General features: G+C 44.6%; 1 protein-coding gene across 5 annotated transcripts in view; it reads right to left on the reverse strand.

The window, feature by feature from the left end:
• The window catches only part of LOC119963247 (protein transport protein Sec24B-like), a 135255-nt gene that overhangs the window by 109197 nt on the left and 3903 nt on the right, over positions 1 to 22155 (reverse strand). For all 5 annotated transcript variants that reach the window (XM_038792059.1, XM_038792058.1, XM_038792056.1 and 2 more), the window contains exons 2-4: positions 12669 to 12771; positions 6370 to 7089; positions 2836 to 3006 (exon numbers count right to left, since the gene is read on the reverse strand). In XM_038792059.1, the coding sequence (XP_038647987.1) occupies positions 2836 to 3006; positions 6370 to 7066 (868 nt within the window). In that variant the 5' untranslated portion in view covers positions 7067 to 7089; positions 12669 to 12771. The remainder of the gene's footprint in view (positions 1 to 2835; positions 3007 to 6369; positions 7090 to 12668; positions 12772 to 22155) is intronic.

Raw genomic sequence — 22155 nt, forward strand, 5'->3', positions numbered from 1 at the left:
TGGTGGCCATGTATCCTCAAAGTCACTTAAGTCAAGCAGGCCCAACTAGGGGAGGAAGGCTGATGAGAACAGGCGGCAGCACCTTTGCCACAGAAGTAGTCACTGTCACGGAGGGTGGGGGTTCCTCCAAAGTCTAAAGTGGATTGATGCTGAGAGACTGCCATATGATGGGCCCTCCTAATGTGGGAAAAATGTCCACTTAAGTGGCTCAGTTGGTCTGCCACCTTTCCCACAGCTGACAAAATGGCGTGGCAGCGGGAAGATGTCGGGGGTGCCTCACACCAATTTGCCAGCTGATGAGCCCCCTTTATATATTTTTTACAGCAGAATTTTAATAATTTAACAAGAGGTCTGAACTTTTAGAATTGCCTTCCTCGTGACATTTATGATTCATTCCTCAACTCAAAACAAAAATCAAAAAGTCAACAACTTGCATTTACATTCCGTCTTTAACATGGTAAAAGTCTCGGAGGTAATTTTCAGAGGCATTATCTGACAAAAGTCAAAACCAAAGAGGTAACAGTGAAAATAGCTTGGTCAATAGGTGAGCTTTTAGGAGGGGCCAAAAGGAAGAGAAGACCCGAACTGATGAAACAGTTAAATTCACAACTGCTAATGGTAGGGAAAAGGGAGTATGGGATATATGCACGGTCGGAGTATTTGGAGGTTTGCAGAACTGGAGAAAATTACAGGAGACAGGATGCAGAGAGCAGGGTTTGGGCGTATTCAGTTTATAGAGGGCGAATACTAGGGAGGCCTGAACGAGCAATGGAATAGCGTAGTCTGGAGGTGACAAATGCATGGTTCAGGATTTCAACAGCAGATGGGCACAGGCAGACACATGATGGAGGTGAAAGTTGCTTGTGTTGCAGACAACTTGGCAGTTGGAAGCTTAGTCAGTGTCAGACTCTGAAGCCTATTTCAGCATATGACAATGACCAGGAGGGAATGAAATAGTGCCAAAGGTACAGGGTTTGGCAGGGATCAAAGATGATGGTTTTGACCTTCTGAACATTTAGCTGGAGAAAATGGTGACTCAGCCAAGATAGGAGTCAGGTAAGCAGGAAATAACACAGAGACTATGGATAGGTCAAGTATGACTGGGTCAAGGGAAGTGCTGGAGAGGTAGAGCTACATGTCGTCAGCATACATATAAATCCTGACCTATGTATTTGGATAGGAGGTGCAGAGAGCAGTAAAATAAGCTATTGTTGAAAATACTCTAGCTAAAATTGGATAGTTAAAGAGTTAAATCACTTAGTTTGACAATGGAGGAGAAATATTGATGGAGGATGGGCAGCCCAACATATCAAAGGCTGCAGAGAGGCCAGGAAGGGCAAAGTAAAATAATGCAACGCGGTCAAAATCACAGAGAGTGCTATTTGTGACTTTAATTAGACTTGTTTCAGGTGCTATGGCAAGGTCGGAAAGTTAATTTGAGTGATTCAAACATAGTTAAAGCAAAGATAGACACTCATTTAAAAAGTAACAATATATTTCAGCACTGGTGGAAAAAAGGTTGGGGTTGGGGTGGTTCTTTGCACAGGAGTTAAGAATGGCTTTTTTTCAAGCAGAAAGAGTCAAAAGCTGAACCGAAAAAGAAGGGACAGTACCTCAAGAGGAAACTAATTACAATATTAGGTAGCATTAGAGGAAGGAAAGAAAGTTTAGTGAAAATGGAGTCACAGGAGCAGACAAAATAAATTAAAAAGCAGCACGAGAAGAGATGGGAGAGAAACGTGACCAAAGTAGAGGTGAGGGAAAGAGACGGATAGCTGAACAGATGTTTTCAACCTTCATAATAAAGGGTCTGTTAACGTGTTGGCGCTGAGGGTGTTGGAGATAGGAGGGGTCGAAGGAAATGGTTTAATGTAGAGGAAAAAATAGCTAGTGGTTATATTTCCTCTCCAGGATTATCCTAGAGTAATGGGTAATATTGACGTCGAAAGTCCTTGATATAGTCCAATGGTGAGCCAGTTATGCTCAGGTTTGGTGAGAATCAAGTTGAAGAGGTGAATGCGAGAGTGATATCAAGCTGGGAAAGTGAAAGGGTTTTTATTGGCAACAAGGACAAAGGTAGAGTCAAGGAAAGTTGACAGCTGCAGATGTTTCCTGATGAATGGAGGAGCTGAGTGTTACAGATTTTCTCTTAGTTGGACAACAGCAAACCATCAAGGCTTCTTCGACAGCATCTTTCAAACCCACAACCCCTACCACCTCAAAAAGCAAGGGCAGCAGATCCATGGGAAAACTACCTCCAAGTTGCCCTCCAAGCCACAAACCATCCTGTAATGAACTCCAATTGGCTTTATTGGTTAGCCAATTGGAGTATGAGCTCCCTCAATGATAGCTCATTGAGGGGGCCCATATAATCACCTGTGTAAGCAGTCTTAAGTTGACTGGATTGCTAGCAGCACTGTTTGTAGCTGCTCCTGTAATATCATTATTGTAAATAAATATTGGTGTGGTGATGGAACTCCTGCCTCCCGTGGATTACTACACATCCTGACTTAGAACTACATCCCCATTCCTTCACATTCACTAGGTCAAAAACCTGGAACTCCTTCCTGACATCATTGTAAGCATACCTAAACCACATGGACTGTAGCAGTTCAAGAAGGTGGTTCAACATTGCCACCATCGCATCAGCTATCCACAGGCATCTCTCTGCCTGCCTCTTGGATCTAATGATCACCTTAAATAAATGAATTCTAGTAAATTAGATTTTTTAATTATGGACTGTAAGAAAGCATAAATTGATTACCTTTAACATGTTTTGGGAAGAAGGGTGGGGAGATTTACGAGAAGTAAAATTCACAATAGAGCAGTATTTACCTTCCTGTGCCTCTGAAGCAGGTGCTGGTGATGCAGAGGCCGATACCGGTGGATCAGCTAATGGTGGGGGTCGTCTTGCAAGAGGTGCTCCAACAACTGGAAACGTTATTACTTTTGCTCTGTCAGGTAGGTAACTTTGGTTGATATTATGCGGCATTGAAAGGGGTGGACCTAAAGGCAGAACAGAGCTTGACTGCAAACAATTTGCATGACTTGACTGTACACATTAAATACATGATAATAAATATCCAAATAGAAATTCCTGTAGGCCACTGATCACAGGAACAAGAAAGAATGGCCTCAACTTCTAATATGGCACAACTGCACATCTCCCTACACTCTCAGCCTTTGCGGGATTAGGCTCATTTCAATATTAATGGTGGTTTTTTTGGATTGGATGGGGATGGTTGGGGAGAGGGAGCAGTAACAAATTGCATCGGCCTTGCTGAAGCAGAGCAGAGTGCCAGAGCAAGTTCTCTAAAAAGTGCTTTTTTTTTAATACCGTCATTCAAGCCTGTCACATTGCTCAGTGCAACTAATTGCTCTCAATTACTGTAAAGTACGAACATATTTAAATGGGGCAGCACGGTAGTTAGCATAAATGCTTCACAGCTCCAGGGTCCCAGGTTCGATTCCCGGCTGGGTCACTGTCTGTGCGGAGTCTGCACATCCTCCCCATGTGTGCGTGGGTTTCCTCCGGGTGCTCCGGTTTCCTCCCACAGTCCAAAGATGTGCGGGTTAGGTGGATTGGCCAGGCTAAATTGCCCTTAGTGTCCTAAAAAATAAGGTTAAAGGGGGGTTGTTGGGTTACTGGTATAGGGTGGATACGTGGGCTTGAGTAGGGTGATCATTGCTCGGCACAACATCGAGGGCCGAAGGGCCTGTTCTGTGCTGTACTGTTCTAATTCTAATTTAAAATAGAAAAATGATAAAAGAGCAGCCGGTCGATCAAATCTGCTCCTTAGTCTCATTGTAATTAAGCATCAGGACCCTTCCACCCCACCCCTACCTACCGGCAGCCATGTAATCTCCTGTAAGGCAAATAAAATAATTTAAAAACTAAACCCATTCAAGGGCGACAGGCAATTCTGGAAAATTCAGGAGGTGATGAAAATGAGGTCTCGGAGACTAAAGACTGCATGAGGAATATCATCCAACATCTCCCAGAACATCAAGACGCAGTGAGATCAGTCTCAGCTGGGAAATCCTCCACATCATTTTTGAACAGCTGCAGACCAACAATAACCACGTGAGCTGACAACGTGTTCCAGAGTTTCCAGACCCTTTCCAAAAAGAAAGCCGTGCTCACATCTAACCTAGTCCTATTCTTATGTAACTGATGCACGTCCACGGGTTCTCCTCAACCAATCTAATTCCAATAGTCTATCCGCACATACAGTTCTAGTCCTATTATTTATAAATAAGAGCAGTTCATTACCATAATTAAAATATTTAATTTGCGACAATTAATGATTTTACATTAATTCCAGAAGTTACATAATAAAAACACTGGATCACCAATCTTCCATGCTTTTTTCTCCCTCAAACTCCAGCTAACTTTTGTGTTGTCAAAGTAAAAATATTAAATTATTTTGGTTTAATCAGACAGTAACTCCTCTGGTGCTTATCCATTTCAGATGCACGCTTCCCAGATTGCTGTAAACAATGTAGGAACAGGTGATAAGAAAACAAAGAATGGAGGGTGTCAAGTCAGGGAGCAATAACGCTTGCCACTTGATAATGGAAGACTATTTGGCCTCCTGAACATCCTCTGCCATTCAAAATGATCATGGCAGATTTGATTTCTGGCCTTAACTCTACTTTCCTGCCTGCCCCTCCTCAACCCTCGACTCCTTTCTAGATTAAACATCCATCTAATTTAGCCTTCAAATTATTCCACGCCCAGCCTCCAAGGTTCACTGGGTAAGCGCATTCCAAAGATTAACAGAGAAGAAGTTCCCCCTCAACTGTATCAAATGGGAGACTCTTTATTTTTTTAAATGTGCCCCCTTGTTTTAAATTCCTCTCAGCATCTATCCTGTCAAGCCTCCTCAGAATCTTATCCGTTTCTGTAAGATCACTTCCAATTCTTTAGAACTCCAACCTTCCCCCATTACACAACCCTTCATCCCAGGTCAACTTTCTCTGAACTGCTTCTAATACAAGTATATCCTTTTGTTTAAATAAGGAGGCCAAAACCAAATCAGCCCTGCTGGTGCAGTCTCACCTGTGAAGTCGTACCAAGATTTCCCTACTTTTAAAATCCATCCCCCTTTCATTAAAAGCCAACATTCCATTTGCCTTCCCAATTACTTGCTGTACCTGCATACTAACATTTTGTGCCAAGTCCCTTTTTACCATAGCATTACTCAGTCTCTTTCCATTTAAATAATATTCTGCTTTTCTACTCTTCCTGCCAAAGAGGACAAAGTCATATTTTCCCACGTTACAAATAGCCAGATTGTAACGTAATCTATTTTCACATAGCCCATCTATATCACTTTGCAGACCCAGTGTCCTCCTCACAACTCTGCTTTTCTATCTATCGTCATATCTTTAGCAAATGTGACGACAAAACAGTCAGCCCCTTCATCCAAATCATTAACATTGTTGAGGCCCAGCACTGAATCCCTATGGCAATTCACTAGTTGCACCTTGGCAACCAGAAAATTCAACACCGTTTTCTATTAGTCGATCCTCTAGCTTTGCTAATATATCACTCTCAGCACCACAAGCTCTTATCTTGTGTAGTATCCCTTTACGTTGCACCTTATCGAATGCCTTTTGGAAATCCAAATACATTAAATATACTGGTTTCACTTTTTCCACCCTGCTTGCTATATCATCAAAAATCTTTAATAATTGTGAAACATGATTTTCCTTTCATAAAACTATGTTAACTCTGCCTGACTCTATTATGATTTTCTAAATGTCCTACTACTACTTCCTTAATAATGGATTCCAGTATTTTCCCAATTCCAGATGTTACTGTAATGTAACTGGCCTGTAGTTTCCTGCTATTTGTCTCCCTTGATGCTGGGTGGGTGTCATTCCCGGTTAGGATGCCAGACACAAAGGTGCCAAGTAGCGTTGGCTGGATCAGAGGGGCTGGATGTGGCAGGGCACAGCAAAAAAAAAGTAGAAGGTAGTCCTGTCATTAATTTCATACTGGAGTGCATCGTACTCGATTTTGCAAAGTAATTTGCTTTTTTAAAAAAAAACAACTTAGTCCAAAGTTGCTCTGGTTTAACAGGATATAAATCCGTACCACAGTAATTACTGGGAACAACTTTTAAAAAACACATGTAAATTGTCTGAAAAATGGTACACGCATCAGTTTTAAACTCTTATGTTGTTAGGAAACGCTTGGAGTGCAAAGGAATTCCTGTAACTTTTAGGGTCTTTTGATTCATTCATCAGCAAAGGTTAAAAATTCAGTTTACACATAGGGCTGCTGTTTATAGTCAAAACAAAAACGCATCATGCATTTGTCATTCCCGTCCCTGGAAAGAAAAACTTGAAAATATCCCCTACCTGCACTAGTTTGGCTATTTGAAGAGGAAGCAGCGGCTGTAGGTTTGGTAATAGGACCGGTTGATGCTGTTATTGATGCTCCAGGTAAGGGGTGCCATGATGCAGCAGTATTTCCAACAGGATAAGATTGAAAAGATGCTTGGGTGGGTCTCTGTACACCTTCTGGCAATGGTTTCACATGACTGGTTAAGACACCAACTAAAGGCTGACTGGTAGCAGGATGAACAGTCTGTGAGATTAAAGGAGCATTATAATGGGTGTTGAAAACAGGCATAGTAGGATGATAAGGGAAGCCAGGATAAGAATGGGGGGGAATACCCTGAGTAGTACTTTGAGAAGGTACATTGTAGGAAACTTGACCTGGATAGTGTCCACCACTTGGAACATAACCACCTTGTGGAGGAGTGCTTACAAACGTAGGATCTAACTGAGGTCTGGCAGTGATCAGGTTAGGACCCAGGGGTAGTGCAGTGTACATCTGACCAGATCCTTGAGGAGTACCCAATGATGTAGGACATAAAGACGGTCTGATGATGTTGTGGACGGGTGGCTGGTAGTTGTTCTGGAAATAGGTAAAGTCGTACTGTCCAGCTGTGGGTGCAAGTGCTGCTTTATTGGGCACTTGCTGGTGACGTTCTGGAGCAGTACTGCTGTTCTGCAGAGGTGCTCCATGTCCAGTAGAGAGAGGTTGCTGCATAGACAACAAATTCTGTGTAGGGTCTGAAAAGAAAGTGAAATGTAATGATAGCAAATACTTATGAAACGATCAATAAGTTACAAATAGATATGTGAGAAACCAAAGACATGCATAACTTTGTAAACTGTTTCAATCGAGTGTTATAATTTCACCAAGGTAGAGCTAGTGATGAGTTTTAAAATTGTACTTCCCTTTCTGGGCTTCAGGTACAGCTCCTATTCTTTGATGACATATCATTGCATTTCAAACATAACTTGTTTGAAGTCATTTGTCTGCCATCACTCAGTGATAATACACTCAAACACAAAACCTTCTGACTGATCTATCTCGGCTGACACTCTCATGCAATTGTGAGGAAGTACTGGACTGTCGGAGGTATATTTTGGATGAAATGTTAGACTGAGGCCACATTTGCCCTCTCTGGTGGACATAAAATTCCATGAATTCATTCGATGAAAGGCAAGGAGTTTTTTCCCATTATCCTGGCAAAACTTAATCCCTCAACCAACATCATCACAAAAAAATTACCTCATTATTATCATGGTGTTCAGTGGAATCTTGTTGTGCACAAATTGGTTGAGACATTAGAGCAGTGACTACACTATAAAAGTATTCCATTGGCTGTAAAGTGTTTTGGGGTGTCCCAATATTGTGAAATGCAGCTCTATGCTTTTTCTTTATTTCGACAGTGATAAAAGACACTGTGAATGCAACTTTTTTGTTTTAAATGTATTTTAAGTTTCCATACCCTGCAACATTTTCTTAAATGCAAAACTGAACTGCAAGAACCTGATGCCTGGAGTAAAAGTTCGTTAAATAGCAGACCACAGGAGCGGTATACAGTTAACACTAAAACCAACAGGACTGTATTCCATTTCTAGGGTTACACCGCCTCTTCACCCTAGCCCTGGCACCGACCACTGATTTTAAATAGCCACCTATTAACCTTAGAAAATAATTGAATATTATAGGAATAGCTCTCTCTCACTCTCTAATCAAAAACAAATTCTGCAGCAGTCTGCCAGAGCAGACAAAGAAGCAGGGCATATCTCTATCCAGGACATGATCCTGACATAGGTCTTTCTGCAAGCCATTCATTCTGCCGTTTTAAGGTGGGATCTCATGCTCCATATCTAAGCAAACTGAGCAAGGTTAACAAAATGCCCTAACAAGAGATAGTCAGAAGGGTGACCACATTAGCTGTGGTAGATGGGGAATGGAATGCATAGGGTACCTGTCCCTTGGTAATTGATCAGCCGAATGGAAGATGTAACTGGATGATTGACTGATATGGAATACCTTCTAGTCCCGAAAAATAAAGTGTCTAAATAGTTAAGAGGAAAAAGCATGGGCAAAGAAGGGAGCACTTTAGGGTTGCCGACTTCAGATTTACACCCTGAACAGTCCAAAACCGAGGACGAGATCATTATGGCAGACAGCCAAGACCAGAACCAGCTTCATATGTCTGATTGAGGACCAGTAAATCTAGCTGAGAGTATACCACATGTTCGAGCCATGGTAGAATCATTTGAAAGCAGGATGCTGTTCACAAACACCAGAAATTGAAAACTCTGTTTAAGAAGAAGCCAATAAGTCTGGAAACAATTGCTGTTTGATCCATCATGCTGCCAGCTTCTAATAAATTGATATGTTTCTCTTGAAGATTTTTGCATCGTTTACCCAAGAACGTGTTAAGAAAACCAGCCACTAGCTGAAGCATCAAGACCATGTAAGGGGAAATATGCAAATATCTCGACACCGCCCTCCCTTCTACACATCCCACTCCCCACCCAGCCTTTTGATATGATCACCTGCAAGTCCAAGAATGACTCACATTGCTAGATGCATGTGGCATGGGATTGTGGCACTGGAGTAAGCAAATATGATCTGTTCAAGTAACAAGCAGAAATTTATGGTGACTTTGCACACTGATCAGCCTAAAGCTGAGGAAGAAATTGTTTGGGAAGGCAATAGAGACCAGGCAATTCCATGTTTCCGATCTGGGATCAATAAACTCCACACGGACAGTGACCTAGGGCCGGGATCGAACCCGGGTCCTCAGCGCCGTAAATAATAATCTTTATTAGTCACATGTTGGCCTACATTAATACTGCAATGAAGTGAAGACAGCTCAGCTGGAATGGGGAAGGGCCAGGTTTGGAACCAGAAGAGAGATATGTCATTTAAAATATCACAGCACTGTAGAAGCTGAATGGAAGCTGAATGGAATGCTTTATTAAAATTAAAACAGAAATATTAGAACTGCAGGGCAGGTCAGGCAGTATGGACAACAAGAAAGGAAGGTTCATTTTTCTCAGTTCACTTTGCCAGAACTGCCAGTTTCAAAAATAGGTTGTACCTGTACCCAAAACATGAATCTGCTTTTTCCTGTTATAAATGCTGACTGATCAATAGTTTTTTAAAAGTTTTATTTTTGGCATGGTCGGAGGATTCTTTTTGCTTCATTTGTATGTATAGTTGTCAGCTGTTGCTCCAGACTGGAGTGCATGCTCTCACTATAATGGTTTTAAAATCACAGTCTAGTTGGATAGTCACAGAGGGAGAGAATTTAAAATCAAAAGTGCATGCTACAACCCCTCTACCTCATCGTGCTTTGTCTGATGATTCATAGTCAAAGACTATTTCATCATCCACAAGAGCCGGTTTCAAAAGATACAAAACTCAAACGGTAACGAGAGTGCGTGCATATGCACAAAGTGACGTGTATATGAGCAGACAGTTTCAGCATGTGCAGCAGCTGATACTTGGGTTGTTTGTAAAATCTATTTATACCTTAATCCAGGGAGATGATAGTCTTTCTGTACGTGGGGTTTGCAAAGTTTTACTTTAGGAACCATAATTCAATTTGAAACATTTCAAGAAAATATTAAAATGGTTTAACATTCGCACTACTGAACAAAAACACTTGAAACAAAATTGAAGTTAAAAATCTAATTTAACACGTTAATTTAGTTGATTTTCATCCTTACTTTTCTCCATTATTTCCTTTACATTCCCTCTTTCTGCCCTATTTTGTACTATTTCTCCTGCCTAAATTAAGTTATTTCTGCTGATTCTGGCACTAGAAAAGTATTTAAAATCTTTTCCTTACTTCTCCTTCCAGTTCTCATCATCTCTTGTTGCTGGCATAAAGAAACTGAGGGCGCGATTCTCCAGCCGCGTTGCGCTCAAGCGAGAGAATTCGCAGAGAGGCCTCCAGCGAGTCTCCCGACAGTCTCCACGCCTCGCAGGATTTACCAAAGTCTCGCGAGACTTTCGGACCAGGTGGAACGGCACCCCGGGCGGGGGGGGGGGTCTCGCGGGCGATCAGAGACCCCTGGGTGGTCAGGGTAAGTGCAGAGGAGTGGTCAGGGTAAGTGCAGGACGACTCCCTGGCCCTCCACCTGGAACCTTGGCACTGCACAGCTGGCACCCTGGCACTGCCAAGCCAGCATGAGCACTGCCGGGGGCCAGGGTGGCAGTGCAAGGGTGCCCAGGGTGGGGTCAGGGGGTGAGGGGGACCATGCCTATGAAATGCAAGTGGAGGGGGGGGGGGGGGTTTGAAAGGTAGGAGAATGTAGGGCAGCTCAGTAGGGACCTCTAGGAGGTTGGGGGTTGATGGGTGGGGGTCCTAGAAGGGAAGTGCTGTCAGGGGGTTGGGGGGGGGGGGGGGCTGAATAGGGGGGGACCCCCAGGGACCCCATAGCAGTGTGTCCTCACTTGGGGGTGTGGGGTAAGGTCCATGTGTGTTTGGGGTGACATTGCCCATGGGTGGGGGATGTGAGAGACCCACAAGCTCATTTAGAGTTCGTGGCACCCTTTCAAAATGGCAGCCCGATCTCTGCATTCAGCTCTCCAGTGCTAAACAAAATTCTACGTGTGGGATAAACCAGTGAGAAACTCCCCAGGGCCCAAAACCATGATTACGTGTCATTGAATAGCGGTGGGGGACTCACCGGCAGGAATCTCCCTGAAAAACCTGCCACAAATTAACTTCAAAACGTTTTGGGAGAATCGTGTCCTGAATTTTTAAATTCCAGAGAACAGAGTGGAAATGGATAGCTTTTCCAGCCAGACACTGACTACCAGCCTTACAAGAGATACTCTATCCTGAAATAAACTTGTCTTTAGCTTTGGGCTAGATTTAGATTTATTTTAACACTAATTTCTTGACTCAATAAGGAGCCACAGTACGAAAGAACTTGCACAGAAACTTATCACAACCTCAGCAAGTCCCAAAGAATGTCAATCACTGTTATCTAGGAAAACTGTGGTCACCCAATTTGCACACAAGGTCCCCCAAACTGTAAGTGAGATGCATGACTAGTTAACTTAGTCCCCCTTTTTTGCTGATACTGGTTGTAAAAAGGGATGCTGGTGATAACACCAGAACTCCATGTTCTCCTTTAAAGATTGAAAAAAAGATTGTTTACATCCACCTAAACAGGTATAGCGGCTTCTGTTTAACATTTCAATTGAAAGATGGCAATTCAGCACTCTTGCAGTATTGCACTAAAGTGTCCGCCGTAGAATAGAGCTTGAACCTAGAATCAGCTGATTAAACGGGCGTATGTGCTTCTAACGGAGCAAAAATGGTATAAAGTAAACAGCTTTCTTACCAAGGGAAGACAGGGCAAATGGCTTTGGGCGAGTTAGGTACATCTGACTGTTACATGTCACCATGCCTTTTACAGTGGCAGGAAAAGTCAGGTCCTAAGTCATGACCAGAATCTTAACTTTGGAAATCCGCCTACAAAGGCACAATTTAAATAAGCTACTTTTATTTAATAAATATACACACACAACAGCAAACAGGATCCCAATTATTCATTTATCCATTTCCTATATTGTAAATAGTAAGTGGAGTATTTTGGGCCTTATAACCACGTACCAGTGGAAGCAGATGCACCTCATTTCAACGTGATACATCACATAGAAGTACTCACATTTTGGCTGAGTTTGTTGAAAAATAGTCAAGACGTACAACCTCAAACTAGATTTGGTGGCAGTGGCTTCATTTTATTATCCTGGATATTACCATACTCATATATTCAAGATGGGGAACAATGTATTGTGACATGATGCAGTCATTTTCTTTCCTTCAACAATTTTCTCCCCTTCAAAAGAGCTGGATGCTTGCCCGAGTACAATCATCCTATGGTATCCATTCAAAGGGAAGCTCAACTGAGAATGTCAGCAGATTATTCAACCATGGGGCTACTGGAGTCAGCCTGCATTCACCATTCACCAGACATTCATCCACATATATTTATATCATTGGTCACCTTGATCAGGTGGAGGAACACTGGGCAACTTTTCTTTCACTAACCCTGGGCTGTTGAGACTAGGTGTAGCAACCAACTGTGACCCCTGTTGAGATCAGCCAAATCAACATATATTAAGCAGTGTACATGAGATCTGATCTATTTCTCTCAGCTTTGAATCAAAAACTATGAAGCCATGAAGGTTTGTAAACTTTGAATTGTTTATATCATATTTTAGGTTACTTTAAAACTTTACAAGAGCAGAAAATTACTGAGGCACTATTCGTGCATCTTCTTGTTTCGACATTGAATCGAATCAAAACTATTTGTGAACTCACTTTCAAATGAGAATCCTTCGAGTACTCATATATTGATGCACACGCTTTCGATGAGGGAACTCGCCACCCGTTTGAGGGGGTTCAATATTGGTATTGGAGTCACCTGAACAAAAACAAGACATGACACATTAAATACATGACACAGGAGTAATATTGCATGGTTGCAAGAGTGATGCAGAGCCCAGCTCACTAGCTATGCACACTAACCAATTACAGGCTCCCTGCTCACCACTTCTCAGCAGCATGAACCAGGAAACATTTGGCACACACAACTATGCAATATCAAAATCAAACAAGTGCTGTTTGTGTAAGACTGGATATTCAAACACATACTCCAAGGGGTCACAAAAGTCATACTTGTAAGTTTTCCAAATACTGACGGGTATTTTTCTTACATTGGATTTACAGTGCAGAAGGAGGCCATTCGGCCCATCAACTCTGCACCGGCTCTTGGAAAGAGCATCCTACCCAAGGTCAACACCTCCACCCTATCCCCATAACCCAGTAACCCCACCCAACACTAAGGGCAATTTTGGACACTAAGGGCAATTTAGCATGGCCAATCCACCTAACCTGCACATCTTTGGACTGTGGGAGGAAACCGGAGCACCCGGGAGGAAACCCACGCACACACGGGGAGGATGTGCAGACTCCGCACAGACAGTGACCCAAGCCGGAATCGAACCTGGGACCCTGCAGCTGTGAAGCGATTGTGCTATCCACAATGCTACCGTGCTGCCCCACGGGTAGCTCTACATTATAATTTGTTTTCTTATTTTAATATTCCAATCAGTGTCCTTTGTAATGAATGGGCAGATATTCCACAATTTAAACACCTTTTCGTGTGGAACTAAATTAAAACATTGACGGCACGTGCTATTTTAATGTTATGAGAGATTGGAAAGACAGGAGTGCCAAGATTAACACGGTGCCTTCCTGCCTTTTTGCCCTACTAGTGTTCATCCCCACTCGTCCTCTCCCAGTGAAGGCATCCACATAGTAATGTGGGTTCTGACCACACCCAGTACCTAGATGCTGTACAGTCATGAACAGAGGCCGTGTTTTGGAATTGTTTCATAGCCTGGCCTGATCCAATTCTCTTCCTGTATCCATAAGCAGCAGCAATCACTGGAAAGCAACCAAGAACAGGAGCCCCAATTTCCCACTCTCCAACTCAGGAGGAGTGCACGGCCAAGTCAGGTGAGTATATTACTGCCACTGTGAAAATTAGCCCTAGTACAGCCTGAAGATCGAGTCGGTCACCTTCTTCACCAGAGCAGTTCAGCGACGTGAACAAATTTTGGTTTCAATGACTTAATGGCAGAGCGGTGAAGGTATTGCCTCGTTAATTACTGCTTGGTCTAAGTGCAATCCAGTTAAAGAAATAAAATCTTACCAGAAGCTATTGTTCATGTTAGTGAAAGTTGAAATCAACATTTGGCACGGTGCCAATACATTATCCAAATGTTGCAGGAATCAAGTACGTAACAATGTTAACACCCCAAACAATTTAAGACTCTTTTCCTCATTTGCCAGCTTAAAGGGGCGGAAATATGATTTTCTGCAATTTATCCTTTAAAACATTACAATGAGTTGTAATTCTTGAAATGTTTTTGTCATTCATCTTCTTCCTATGAAGCCCCCTCTCACTGGCACCTTCATCAGCCAAAAGAATTAAGCGGAGACGGATTCCCAGCTCTTTCGGTGGCAGTGTACAGTTTAGCACCAGGAGAGGCACCAGTGCGATATGAAGCAAATTCTTCCCCCCTTTTTCCCCCTTCTGTTCAGTGTTTACATATGAAGCTGGGGTTGACATTGGGAAAATAGTATGCAGAGGGCCCCACAAGAGAAAATTTACATATTAGTTCCTGTGGCACAAGACACTGAAGCTCCGACCCACTAATTTCAACATTTGCTACCGTGCCTGCCCCCCCCCCCCCCCCCCCCCCCGCCCCACCACCAAACCAAATATGTTTCAGCTATGGATTGAGCAACAAGTGGTAATTGCACATGCTGTGGAACTGGACAGGAGCTTCCGAACTCAGCAGTGTGAAGAACCTGCATTAAAAAGATGCAACGGAGCAGAGTGTGGACACAAACTGCAAATCCTGGCTCAGCTGTACCTAACCTTCTACAATCTCTCTCTCTCTCTCTGAGGTAGCTGTATAAACACTGCAACTACTTTTATAGATGGTGCAAATTTTGTTAATTTTAACAATGCACAATGCTCGATATATCAGCAACAAAAGAAGTTGCAATTCCTCTGTTTTGAAAGCAAGAAAGCAATTTTCAAGTTCACATTATTTTGGCAACATCATTCTTCTTTATCATAAGTTACTATCAACCCACGACGCGCCACTGATGACTTCAATTTGGATTGTTCATTTGTTCTCCCGAGTCACCTCTTCACCTCCAACAAGTGAAATGAAATGAAAATGAAAATCGCTTATCGACACGAGTAGACTTCAATGAAGTTACTGTGAAAAGCCCCTAGTCGCCACATTCCGGCGCCTGTCCGGGGAGGCTGGTACGGGAATCGAACCGTGCTGCTGGCCTGCTTGGTCTCCTTTAAAAGCCAGTGATTTAGCCCAGTGAGCTAAACCAGCCCCTGCACAGTGTTCATGGAGGTATTTTTGAACAAGATGGAAACCATCCATTCAACCGCTTCTCCCCTGCCCAGGCTGCACGAACCTAACCCAAGTCTCTACTTCCTCTGCCATCTACCCCTCCCTCCCCCCACTCCACATATCCTCTTGTCCATGATAAACTTACAAAAGTCAGCACCTTCCAATCCCTTGACTCAATTTCCATTCCTAGGCCTGTGCTGACACTGTAAACGTTTCCACTCTCCTCGTGAACGGTGCCCTCGCTCTAAAAACTACCATCATCAATCCGGTCCTCAAAACACTGACTGACAAACGATTGTCCCATCTTTAGTTTCCCTTTCTTCCCAAAACATGCACCTCTCTTTCCTTTTAAAACATATTTGCTCATGGGATGCAGGTGTCAATGGTTAGGACAGTATTTATTGCCCACTTCTCATTGCCCCCAAGAAGGTGGTACTGCTGCAGTTCATGTGCTGGAGGAACACCCACAAAGCTGTTAGGAAGGGGGTTCCAGGATTTAGACTCAGTTAAGGAACGGCGATATATTGCCAAGTCAGGACGCAGAGTGACTTGAAGGAGAACTTTCAGGTGCAGGTGTTTCCAAGAATCTTCTGCCTTTGTCCTTCAGCTTCTTGGTGTTATTGGAGCTGCACTCATCCAGAAAGGGAAGAGAATATTCCATCACATTCCCAATTGTGCCTTGTAGGTGGCAGACAGGCTTCGAGGAGCCAGGAGGTGAGTTACTCGCTGCAGAATTCCCAGTCTTTGATCTGCTCTTGTTGCCACAGTATTTATATGGCTGGTCCTGCAATTCCCTATTTGAAACTTTCAAATCAGCTTCCCAATCCTGCCACAGGACCAAAACGATCACAGCCAAATTCACAAGTAACAGAAACTAAACTATTGGAAACACTTAGCAGAGTCAGGCCATCTGTGGAAAACAGTTAACAGTTCAACTAGACGACCTTCTTACAGAATGGTGCAGATTTGATAGTTCAGAAGAACTTAAGAAATATGAGCAAAATTAGATCATTCAACCTTTTTAATCAATCTCTGATGACTTGCACTCGACAACTGGATAGAGAATCCCAAAGATTCACTACCTTTCAAGTGGACGAAATTTATCTTCATTTTTTCTTTATTCTTTCATGGGATGTGGGCGTCACAGGCAAGACCAGCATTTCCCGTACCAGCCTCCCCGGACAGGCGCCGGAATGTGGCGACTAGGGGCTTTTCACAGTAACTTCATTGAAGCCTACTCGTGACAATAAGCGATTTTCATTTCATTCATTTTTTCATTTCATTTGTTGCCAGTCCCTAACTGCCTTCAAACTGAGTGGCATTTTAAAGAGTTAACCACATTGCTGTGGGTCTGGAGTCACATGTAGGCCAGACCAAGTAAGGGCAGCAGATTTCCTACACTGAAGCATATTTGGGAACCAGATGGGTTTTTAACGACAATCAACAATGCTTTTATGGTCATCGTTAGACTTTTAATTCCAGCTGCTTTACTGAATTTAAATTTCATAATTTGCTGTGGCAGGATTTGAACCCAGGTCCCTACAACAATACCCTGGGTGGCTGGATATTAGTCCAGTCACAATACCTCTATGCCACTGCCTCCCCATCTTCATCTCAGTATTGACCTGTCATCCAGAGACAGTGACCCCTAGTTCAAGATTCTTCTGCTTGGGGGAACATCCGCCCATCATCTGGGTGGATCGGCCATGCTAAATTGCCCCTTAGTGTCCAAAGATGTGCAGGTAAGGTGGATTAGCCATGGTCAATGCATGGGGTTACAGGGATAGGGTGGGAGAATAGGTCTAGGTAGAGTGCTCTCTTGGAGGGTCGATACAGACTCGATGAACCAAATGCACTGTAGGGATTCTATGGATCTTGCCCATCAATCATCTTTGAATTTTACATGTTTCAATGAGAGCACCTCTCATTCTTCTAAACTCCTGCAGAAGCAACTGCAGAGGCAGCAAAAAAGGAAGACGGAGAGGCTGAAAGGTAGGGAAGATCATGAAAGCGTGGCGGCAGGAGTGAGTAAATGACAAAAGGGATGATGGTGGAAAGCAAAACGGAACGGCAAAGGGTCAAGTAAAGAAAACAAAGATTGGTATCGAGGATTGATACCAACAAAATCACTAAAAATCACAGACAACCAGAGCTCAGGGTCAAAGCTTGCAGATTAAATAATGCTGCTTAGAAAAACAAATCAGCCAACCTAGGTTTGATCTCCTCAACGTAGATGAAATCAGATTGTGAGTAATGAATACAGTATACCGAATTGAAAGGATAATTAAATTGCTGTTTCACCTGGAGTAAGTGTTTGGGAAGGAAGGAGGTGAAAGAGCAGGTGTTGCAACTCCTGTGCTTTCATGCAAAGTGTGTTGGAATACCAGTGTCATGGAGGGAAAGACCCCTTTGGAAAGTTAAGAGGGAAGGACAGGTGTATTTGGTGAGGGCATCGTGCTGGAAAGGGCAGATGATGATCCATTGAATGTGCAGGTGGGCAAGAGCCCGATGTTGGTTCAGGGTGGGAAGGCAAGGGATGAGAGCAGAGCGTGACAAATGGGACAGACATGGGATGAGGTTCTTGTCAGCCACAGTGAAGGGGAATTCTCAGGTAGAAAAAAGGAAGACACAGCAGAAGCACTGGTGTGGAAGGGGGCATCGCCAAAACAGCTGTAACATTCTCTGCGACAGGGATCAGGGCGCAGTAACCATTACCATTCTGTACCACTCTGTAACAGACAAGATCAACCATGCCTCTGTAAACACTCTCCTTCACTGTCCAGCTTTGTTGGATTGCCTCTGTACTGTTCCACTCGTATCTATGCAGTCATAGCCAGCTCCCTTCCATCAACGGCAACTCTACCTGCCCAGCATTGCAATCTCCAGAATCCCCCGTGGATTATCAGTTGGTGAGATAATTTGCAGGCATGTGGTCAGCTTCCACCTGTCTGCTGATGGCAGATAGCTCCATCCCGCTCTTGACCTGCCCTCTACCTCCATGTTGTCAGATTGCTTGAAACACCCAGTCTTGTGAGTTGCAATTTTCCTGAACTGAACAATATCAATATCAAAGCTGTTGGCCTGAGATTTGCAGTAGTACTGACAGTAATATCTGCAATTCGCACATGCAGTTAAATGAGGAAATCCAGAAGCTGCTGTAAGTGATTCCATGCTTTTCAAAAGGATGGACTGTCAAGGTTTCTCCACCTCCCAACACGTGTAATCAATGGGAAATAACCAAACTGATGAGAACTTCTCCTTTTATGTGCAATATCGCTCTTTAAAAACATCTGAAAAAGGCATGCCTTGTAAATGCCGCATCAACACTCGCCGCCTCAAGGGGGCCAGCCCTTTATGCCTCCATCCTTCCAATCTACTGCCCAATCACAAATCTCTTTTTCTTTTCCAACGTCCTTGAATGAGTTGGCACTGCCCAAATCATTCCCACCTTTCCCAGAACTCCATGTTTGAATCCCTCCAATCAGATTTCTGCCCCTGCCAAAGCTCTTACTAAAGTTCTAAATGCTAGCCAATATTATTTTGGCAAAGGTCAATTATTCTCCCTCATCTTTCTCGGCCAGTCTGCACTCTCTGACACAGTTAACCACATCACCCTCCCCCAACACCTCTCCACTGCCATTCAATTTAGTGGGACTGCACTCACCTGGTTCCATTCAATTCTATCTGATCTTAGCCAAAGAATCACCAGCAATGATCTCTTCCTGCTCCTACATCCAGAATTCCCCAAGGATCTATCCTGATCCCCTCTTATTTCTCATCCACATGTTGCCGCTCGGTGACATCATCGGAAGACACAGCATTAGTTTTCAGGGAGACACTGATGACACCCAACTCTAACTCATCACCACCTCTTTAAACTTCTGCACAGTTGCCAAACTATCATATTTCTTATCCATCATCCTATAATGGATGAACAGAAATATCTTCCAATTAAACACCATCTCCAGTAGAAGTAGAACCGTTTAATTGAGCCCAGTGTATTTGACCTTCTCTACATGTAGAAACTCAATTAAGTCACCAAGCCAAGCCGAGGCACTGGGCAGTTACCAACCACCATCCCAGCAGGATCCGCCTCCAAGCAATCAGTGAGGCGAATGCAAGAACATCTGACCCCGCTCCCATCTGCAGCTCCAGCGAGTCCAATACCCCAAATATGGCTACCAAGGGACAGAGTTCCAAATTGATGTTCAGAATCGCCAACATGGTGTTGAAAAAGGAGACCCAAAAACCCACCAATTTGGGACAGGACCAAGACGTGTGGTTAGCTGGCCCCCTCGAACAGCGCTCACACCTGTCCTTGTGAACCGGGATTCAATCCCAGTCCCGAGTCACTGTCCGTCTGGAGTTTGCACATTCTCCCAGTGTTTGCATGGATCTCACCCCACAACCCAAAGATGTGCAGGGGACATGGATTGGCCACGCTAAATTGTCCCATAATTGGGAATTTCTTTTCAAATATATTCATCTTAATTGACTCCGCCAGAGACAAAGTAAGGATGTCCCGCCTTTGTAGGTCAGATTTGGCCTTATTCACCAGGTTGGTATAATTCAGCTTACGGAGTCGGACCCAATCTCCTTTTTTAAAAATAATTTTTATTGAAATTTTTACAAAATATAAACATCTTAACTCTATTAACAAACAACCGCAGTAACACCCCAAGAACAATACCCCCCCAACTTCAAGAGCAACTTCAAACAGAAGGAAAAAAAAACCAAGAGAGCACCCAAACAACAAAAGGGAAAGAGATAGCACCCGCCACATCCCACAGACCCATTTACACAGTTCTCCCTCCCCCCGATCCAAACCCTCCCGGGTTGCTGCTGCTGCCGGTCTATTTCCCTACCGTCCCGCCAGGAAGTCCAGGAAAGGCTGCCATCGCCTGAAAAACCCTTGTATTGATCCCCTCAGTGCAAATTTCACCCTCTCCAATTTAATGAACCCCGCCATATCAATGATCCAGGCCTCCACGCTTGGGGCCTCGCATCCTTCCATTGGAGCAAGATCCTCCGCCGGGCTACTAGGGACGCGAAGGCCAGAACATCGGCCTCTATTGCCTCCTGCACTCCCGGCTCCACTGCAACCCCAAAAATTGCGAATCCCCAGCCTGGCTCGACCCTGGATCCCACCACCCTCAACACTGTCCTTGCTACCCCCTTCCAAACTCCCCCAATGCTGGGCACGCCCAAAACATATGGGCATGGTTCGCTGGGCTCCCTGAGCACCTAGCACACCTGTCCTCGCTCCCGAAAAACCTACTCATCCTCGACCCAGTCATGTGGGCCCTATGCAGCACCTTGAACTGTATGAGGCTAAGCCTCACGCAGGAAGAGGAGGAATTCACTCTCTCCAGGGCATCCGCCCACGTCCCCTCCTCAATCTCCTCACCCAGCTCCTCTTCCCATTTACCCTTCAGTTCCTCCACCGAGGCCTCGTCTACCTCCTGCATTACCCGGTATATGTCCGAAATCCTCCCTCCTCCAACCCACACCCCCGAGAGCATCCTGTCCCGTACCCCACGTGGGGGCAACAAGGAGAACTCCTCCATCTGCCGCCTGGCAAACGCCCTAACCTGCATGTACCGAAATATGTTCCCCGGGGGAACCCAAACTTCCCCTCTAACTCCCCCAAGTTTGCGAACCTCCCCTCCACAAACAGGTCCCTCAACCTCCTAACCCCTGCCCTGTGCCAGCCCAGAAATCCGCCATCAATGCTCCCTGGGACAAACCGATGGTTCCCCCGTGTCGGGGCCTCCATCAAGCCCCCCATTTCTCCCCTGTGCCATCTCCATTGCCCCCAAAGTTTGAGGGTAGCCGCCACCACCGGGCTCGTGGTATACCTCGTTGGAGGGAGTGGCAACGGCGCCGTTACTAGCGCCTCCAGGCTCGTGCCCACACAAGACGCCGCCTCCATCCTCTTCCATGCTGCCCCTTCCTCGTCCATTACCCACTTACGCACCATCGCTGCGTTGGCAGCCCAATAGTACCCACAGAGGTTGGGCAACGCCAGCCCCCCCCCCCCCCCCCCATCCCTGCCTCGTTCCAGGAACACTCTTCTCACCCTCGGAGTCCCATGCGCCCACACAAATCCCGTGATACTCCTGTTGACCCTCCTAAAAAAGGCCTTCGGGATAAGGATGGGAAGGCACTGGAATAGGAACAAAAACCTCGGGAGCACCGTCATCTTAACGGACTGCACCCTCCCCGCCAGTGACAGCGGTAACATATCCCACCTCTTAAACTCCTCCTCCATCTGTTCCACCAACCTTGTGAGGTTGAGCTTGTGCAGGGCCCCCCAGCCCCCTGCCACCTGGACCCCTAGGTACCTGAAGCTCTTCCCTGCCTGCTTCAGTGGGAGCCTACCAATCCCCTCCTCTTGATCCCCCGGATGTACCACAAACACCTCACTCTTGCCCAGGTTCAACTTATACCCCAAGAAACCCCCGAATTCACTAAGAATTCGGGCCCAATCTCAAGATACCAGAAGCTGGGCCTGGCCAAGCGAAAGGGACGTCCCCCCCAGATTGGCTTCATTCCCCAGGTTGCTGACCGGAAAATACTCGCTCTTCTCCAGATTTAATTTGCATCCAGAAAAGGATCCAAAGCTCTTCAATATCCTCACAGCTCTTTAGTATCCTCACTATGTTTCCCATGGTGGGCACCAGGTCTCTCACATATAACAAAAGATCATCTGCATACAAGGACACCCTATGTTCCACTCCACCCCTACCAGTTGCACAGGGGGACACCCCAAACACATGGTATTTGGAGGTTTTGATCTAATACTTGTGCTATCACTGAACCCCATATTTCTGTAACAAAGCCCAACTTCACTCCTGTCT

Source organism: Scyliorhinus canicula, chromosome 3 (genome assembly GCF_902713615.1).
Source record: "Scyliorhinus canicula chromosome 3, sScyCan1.1, whole genome shotgun sequence".
Classification (NCBI taxonomy): domain Eukaryota; kingdom Metazoa; phylum Chordata; class Chondrichthyes; order Carcharhiniformes; family Scyliorhinidae; genus Scyliorhinus; species Scyliorhinus canicula.